The sequence below is a fragment of the Hakea prostrata genome, chromosome 7 (genome assembly GCF_041222555.1).
Source record: "Hakea prostrata isolate BN-2017 chromosome 7, UWA_Hpros_2, whole genome shotgun sequence".
NCBI classification, from domain to species: Eukaryota; Viridiplantae; Streptophyta; class Magnoliopsida; order Proteales; family Proteaceae; genus Hakea; species Hakea prostrata.
The window spans coordinates 5,739,011-5,746,471 of NC_142606.1; the positions used below are offsets into that span (position 1 = coordinate 5,739,011).

Genomic DNA, 7,461 nt, shown 5'->3' on the forward strand with positions numbered 1-7,461 from the left:
TTTTATTAGTAGATCCTTAAATGCCCAGGCAGACTATCTTGCCAGGGGCTCTAGGGTCTTTCAGCTTAATAGGTCCTGGTGTACATCCCCACCAGCTTGCATTGTAAATCCTTCTTTGCTTGCCTCAGGTCTCCGGCTTGAGAGCTTAATATAAGTTCAGGAAAAAAAAAAAGACATACGAACTGCACCGTAAAGCAACATACACATCAAGTAAAAAAAAAATATGTATCACAATATTTTACGAAAAAATGTAAAAATCAGCGATGTTGTAGATTTTGGTTATATATTGCCCAATTTTTGTAAATTTCGTTTCAAATGGATCTTTTGGTTTGGTGAATACCGAACAGGTGAAATATTCCCTTGTTTCAACAATATTTTGACGCAATTTCTTTCCATGGGTATACGTCATCATTTCCCTTCTTCTTCATGTTGTTTTCTTTTTTGGATGTTGGAGAGCATGACAAGGAAGATGATTGTAAGACTTACAAATGTGACTTGTCAATAGCAGAACATTGCAAAGATATAGGATCTGAATTCTTGGGCTTTCTTTCAAAATTGCTTGCACATAACTATCAAGTAAGATTTCGGTTTGCTGGATCCAATATCTCAATCGAGATTGAAATCTTGAGCATTAAATTTTGGTAGTCGAGATCGATTTGATTCTATGGTCGAAAATGTTCTCCTTAAATGCAGAGGGCTGAAGTAAAATCCGCTTTCCCTAGTTTCTAGTGGATGGATTGACAGTTGACGGTTGATAGTTTTTTTTTATTTTATTTTTTTTTATTTTATTTTATTTTTATTTTTTATTATACGGAAAGAAAACTTAGTATTAAATAAGTGAAAAGTACACATACTATTCTATTCTCCCTTGACGAGTACACAGTTGACGGTTGATAATTGACCGCCTCGTATGACGACCCGGATACACGGCCAAATTGAAGCTCCACCCACCCATCTACCATCTTGGTTTCAAATGACAAATGAAGAATTGCTGAGACTATGAACCTGTGAGAGGAGGCTTAAGAAAAACATGGCCGTGAATTCACTTCACTGTCTCTTTCTGACTATTATTAGGGTTGAAACTTGAGAGAGAAAGCCTTATTAGTTAACTGATTAGGAGGAAGGAATTGCAGTAGGGGTTCTAGCAGCCGATACCGTCTTAGGCAACAAAGAGATGATGATTTGGAGACACCAGAAATTTCACGTCCGTTTCTTCTTCCTGCAGTTGCCAATCTTCCTCTTTGCAGCTGTCAATATTACTTGTAACATCCAGATTGTCTCTTCTTCTTATAGTAATAGTTCAATCGTCTCACAGGACTATTACCGGTGTTCCCCATCCACCTGCGGAGAATCAATCGTTCGATTCCCGTTCGGGCTCAACGCAATGTGCCGTGGTGCATATGTAACCACTCACTGCGACAACGGAACCGTGTTCTTCACCGACGACGAGAGCCCCAGATACAAATACAAGCTCCTGGAAAATCTCACCCGCCAAGTCTACTCCAATAACTCAGTCAAGATCGTCGATGTCGCTCTTCTGGGTTGCGGTCCAATCCCTGATTTCTCCGGTCAAACCGCCAATTCGATGAAGTGGCAGGTTACAGGAGCCATCCATTATGATTCCGAATACTATCGAATTGTCACTTTTTTCAATTGCTCTCAGCAACCTGATACAGAGACCTTGATGATGCTCACAGAGTCTCCTTGTTTGGAGTGCGGCCGGACACCAAACTTGTGTTATTATTATGACGGTTACTTGGATCAGGTCTCCAATTGCAGAGTTTATAAAGCCACTGTACCCATCAAGGTCTTGGACAACATAACAGCGGTCGGCAATCTTAGAATGGTGCTTCAGCAGGGTTCCACGGTTGTATGGGATGACAATTGCAATTCTTGCCAAGAGAAAGATGATGGAAGGTGTGGTTATCTCGACCAAAACAGTCCAAGAGGCCTAGAGGTTTGTTTCTGTCCTGACGGGGTGCATCCAAAAAATTGCTCCGACGGTAATTAATAACTTGAACAACTGACTTAACTCTAAATAATGTACTGTTTTGTTTTCAGGCCGTCATTAATAACTTCTTTATTTGCTTATAATTTTTTCATAAAAGGGCAATATACAAAAGTTGATGATGGGGAGTACCAGCATCGACAGAAGAATTGGTTTCTGCCATTGTTCATGGGTTTAGGTAAGAGAGATTTGCATGCTATGCTGTCTTCTGTTTAAAAATCCTTGTGTGTAGTATCAGGGTGACGACCTTGAGCTACTCTACCAGAGTGGGAACGCCATTTTGGGTTTATTTATGTGGTTTTAATTTCCTTTTTGCTTTCTCTTGTGGATAGGTATTGGGCTTGGATGTGGATTGTTTGTTACTGCATCTATGCTTTATGTTTATATTAACCGAAGGAACAAACAGAGGAGAAGACTCTTAAGCGTCCAAGATGAGCAGGTTCTGAATCGTTACCTTAATGCAGATTACACAACTCCGGCTTCTATAGAGACTTTCTTGCACAACTATATATCAGGAAGGCCAACAAGGTTTTCTTTTAAACAGATCAAGAAATACACCTCCAACTTCAATCACAAGCTGGGACAGGGTGGCTTTGGCTCTGTGTTTAAAGGAGAACTTCCCAATGGTTTCCCCATTGCCGTTAAATTGATTGACGAGACTGATCATAGTGAGGTTCAGTTCCTCAATGAGGTACTCACCATTGGGAAAATCCACCACAATCATCTTGTTCGGCTTCTTGGCTACAGCTTTGAGCAATCAAAGCAGGCTCTTGTGTATGAGTTCATGAAGAATGGATCCCTTGAGAAGTTCATTCATGGTAGAGATGAGGGTGGTGTCGAAAAGTTGAGGTGGAGTCAACTTGTTGAAATTGCAACTGGAACGGCAAAGGGGATAGCGTACCTTCATGAAGAATGCCAAACTAGGATTTTACATTGTGACATCAAGCCTCATAACATCCTTTTGGACGACAAGTTTCAGCCTAAGGTTGCAGACTTTGGATTGGCACAAGCTTTGAATAAAGAGAAAAGTCATGCTTCACTTGCACATGGGGCAGGGACTCCAGGATATGCTCCACCAGAAATGTGGTGGAAAAGTTGTGGTCCGGTGACTGATAAGTCTGATGTTTATAGCTTTGGGATGGTATTACTGGAAATGGTGGGGAAGAGGAGAAATTATAATTGTGATGAAAGTAGATCAAGCGAGATGTACTTCCCTGAGTGGGTTTATAAACACCATGTGATGAATGGTGATGGTGGCGGCACAAAGTGGCACGAGTGCCATGGGATTGAAGAAGAAGAGATGGCAAGAAGAATGGAGGTAACAGGCTTATGGTGCATTCAGTTCAATCAGTCTAGGCGACCCTCAATGAGGAAAGTGATTGACATGCTGGAGGGGAATTTGGACATTCAGATTCCTCCCCCATCTCAGCCTGGTTGGGAAGGTGGGATGCCAATTTCACCTAACTAGGACTAGGCCATGAAATATATGGATCTTCAAGTGCAGCTGCTTCTTCTGGTGATTCATCTGGAGCTATGTTTGACCAATGGAATAGAAAGCTGAAGTGTGGCTAGTGCTTCTAGTGATGCATCTGGGACTGTAATGTTGTTTTCATTCTTATGTGATGAAAGCAGAAAATCTAACATATCCCCGGTCCTTCTCCAAGGTTATTTTAACAGAAAATTGGTTGCTTCTTGTAGTAAGATAAGATTCAGTACCGCATTGTTTGTGGGGATCATTTACTGCAAATATGTAGGTAATCATTCATTTTCTCTTTTTTTTCCCATGTTAATACATCCTACAAACAGTAGAGCAGAAGAACGATATTACTTTGTGATATCTAAGCAAGTTTATTATGAATCACTAGTGTATTTGTCTATAAACAAAGTAACATTCTTCTGAATGTTCTCTTGATTGTGTATTCAACTATCAACTATCCAATAACGCATAATGAATTAAACGGCATGCAAATAAATATTGCCAAAACTTAAATCCGTTGTGCAAGTCAGTATTGAGATTCTGTTGACGACATTTTCCTAAAAGTTAATTGGACGCAACTTTTCAAAAGACAATAAGAAGAAATTTAGTAATATAAGATACCTTTGTAAAACATCTACAAAAGCAGCAGTGGATCCAAATTCCCATCCGATCAAACACACACCAGACACTGTAGCAAAACCCTCCTAATGAGATAGTCTGACAATTCATTTATGGTGTAAAGTCTTTGTAGAAATATTAATCCAACAACACTATGTCTTTTCTAAGACAGGCCGGATTCATAGACAGGAGGGAAAATGTTAACTGTTGAGCATTTCTGAAGAGGGGGTTGGGGGTTGGGAAAGCTTACCTCTGTTCAATTGGCATAGGAATAATTAATATTTATTATCCTTGTGCAGGTTCTTGTTAGAGTTATGTGATGGTGGAGATGATGGGAGGCTAAACAATATACTAGTGTAAATTAAAACAACAACCACAACAATAATGGATCAAGTATTCAACAAACAAACCCACAACAAACACAAATATTTTTAACGTGGAAAAACCCACAAGGGAAAAAACCATGGGACTGTTATCGGAGTCTACCCAAACTTCCACTATTACGAAATGATAATAATAATGGGCATACAATCAATATTCCATCTCTCGATAACACTAGAGGAACACAAAGTCACAACCACATCCTCAAAGAAATGGAAAACAGAGAGAATGGAGAGAAATCACCAGAGAGGCTTATCGAGAATTGTGGTAGAATGATATTCTGACTGTTGGATATGAAGAGCTAGGTGTCATGACCTTCCTTTCAAATTTCATTTCATTCTGGCAACTTTTCACCGTCGATTCGCCGGAGAAACCAGAAATCCTCTTCTTCCTTTTGAACCTCCCGATTTTGTTCTCTCCCTCCTCTTTCTCGACTTTTTCTTTCTCTCTCCTGTTCTTACTTTTTGGTTGTGCGGCTGCTTATCTTGTTCAACGACAGCAATAGGGTTTTCAACCCTATTGTTTTAGTTCTCTTAAGAAACTGGGCCCCCATGTGGGGTTCATGGGCTGGACCCAACAAATCTCTCCCTCCGTGCCCATGAGGGAGGATGCCACAACTTGACTCCTTACTTGGAATTCATGTGTGCAAGCTCCTTACACACCTTAAACTTCTCTCAAGTAACAATCTTTGTTAACATATTAGAGGCATTCTTATCTATGTGATGCTTGGCCCAACCTAATAAAGGCGCCCCTTACACAAATAAGTTGGCGGAATATATAGCCGTTGCGCAATTTCCACAATCTTCAACAACTCATCTTCCACCACATCACGCAACCAATGATATATTACATCAATGTGCTTTGTGCTAGAGTGATAAGTAGAGTTCTTGCTCAAGTCTATAGCACTCTAATTGCCACAGTATATCACATGCTTCAAACCCAATTCTTGGAGAAATCTTTTCAACCACAACATTTCTTTCCCTGCTTCTGTAGCGGCGATATATTCAGCATCAGTTGTAGACAAAGCCACACATTTCCGTAGTTTAGACTGCGAAGAAATAGCTCCCCCTGCAAAAGTAAACAAATACCCTGAAGTTGACTTTCTACAATCAAGGTCACCCACCATGTTAGAATCAGTATACCCTTCCAAGATTGGATCTGAACCTCCAAAACATAAACACAATTTGGAATTTCCTCTCAAATATCTGAAGATCCATTTCACAGCTTCCAATGATCGCTCCTTGGATTATCAAGAAACCTGCTCACAACACTAACTACCTATGCAATATCTGGTCTAGTGCAGACCATGGCATACATAAGACTACCAACTGCAGATGAGTAAGGAATACTTGGCATTGCTTCTCTTTCTTGACTGGTAGATGAACATGACTGCTTACTCAGTTTAAACTTACTAGCAAGAGGCGTGCTTACAGGCTTAGCACCATGCATGTCGAACCTTTTAAGCACCCGTTCAACATATTTTTCTTGTGACAACCATAGCTTCCTAGCCTTTCTGTCATGAACAATCTGCATGCCCAATATTTGTCTGGCTGGCCCTAAGTCCTTCATATCAAAGGACTTAAACAACTGCTCTTTCAACTTCTTAATCATATTTGCATCTTGGCTAATGATTAACATGTCATCAACATACAGGAGAAGAACAATGAACTTACCATCTGAAAATTTTTTGAAGTATACACAATGATCTGCTTGAGTACTCTTATACCCAATAGCCACCATAAGTGAGTTAAACTTCTTGTACCACTGCCTTGGTGCCTGCTTTAGTCCATAAAGACTCTTCTTTAATTTGCATACCAAGTGCTCATTTCCCTTGACTTCAAACCCTTCTGGTTGCATCATATAATTTCTTCATTTAAGTCACAATGAAGAAATATAATTTTCACATCTAACTTGTCACATCCACCCAGCCGGTACCGTACCTAGTATACCCGAGTGATTGATCCACAGCCCCAAAGATCAAGTATCGAGGAAATCATCCTCCCACATAAGCAATAACATAATTAAGAACATAAATAATCAATGTGCAAAGTATAAATGAGAGATCCAAATAAGGAAGGAAATAGATTAAATCATATTAGAGTGCGAAAGGTATTAATAAAGTCAAGTCATAAGGTAAAGTGAGGCGGAAAACTCACTATACCACAGCAGAATAGTAGCTCAAAAAGAGATTACAACTAATCCCAATAAGAAGTGCAATGAGTAACTAAATCGTTTTCAATCTTATAGAGAACATCTCTATAAGTGTAAATCTCAAAAATAGCACAAGGACGCTTCCATTCTATCGACGGACTAAGCATTGTAAGCAGTGTTTGTGAATTTTAAAAGTAACCGCAAGCGCACGGTATCGTGTAGCTAACGGGTCGATCTCAGGGAGATATGCCACTTAGAATTTGAACTTCTTAATAGTAATGCGAGAGTGGAATGATTCAATTTTTTTGTTAACTAATTAATTAAACTAAACGATCCTAATCTATATATCTAATGCAATCGAATTGAAACGAACAATAAATTAAACACAATCAATGCATAAATAAAAGACAGGAAAATGCAGATGCAACACCACCCGTCACCAGAAGCAGAGGCACGACTGTAGGCTTGCTCCGGTTATGTGGTCCGAGATTATGAATGAATAGGCAGAAAGTAAATAACAGAAAGTAAATAACAAAGCAATAAACAAAGCAATAAAAGGAAAAGGAAATAACTAAAATGCAGATGCAACACCACCCGTCACCGTAGCAGGAGGCACGATCGTAGGCTTGCTCCGGTTATGTGGTCCGAGATTATGAATGAATAGGCAGAACAATAAATAATGATAATGCTGAAAGTAAATCCTAAATTAAGAATATAGAGGGGTAGATAGAAGCGGGAATGGAGGGAGGAGAGAAGATTAATAAAGAAGGTTACTTACTTGCGAATTGAACAAACGATTCAAATCTCAACCAACCCTAACAACCAG

General features: G+C 39.5%; 1 protein-coding gene across 1 annotated transcript; it reads left to right on the forward strand.

The window, feature by feature from the left end:
* Positions 1 to 829: 829 nt before the first annotated feature.
* On the forward strand, positions 830 to 3,927 carry LOC149009280 (putative receptor-like protein kinase At5g20050). The gene is made up of 3 exons (XM_089163170.1): positions 830 to 2,003; positions 2,109 to 2,186; positions 2,341 to 3,927. Exons 1-3 carry the CDS (start codon positions 1,175 to 1,177, stop codon positions 3,474 to 3,476), a joined length of 2,043 nt encoding a protein of 680 aa, XP_089019296.1. The 5' UTR covers positions 830 to 1,174; the 3' UTR covers positions 3,477 to 3,927.
* The last annotated feature ends 3,534 nt before the right edge of the window (positions 3,928 to 7,461 follow it).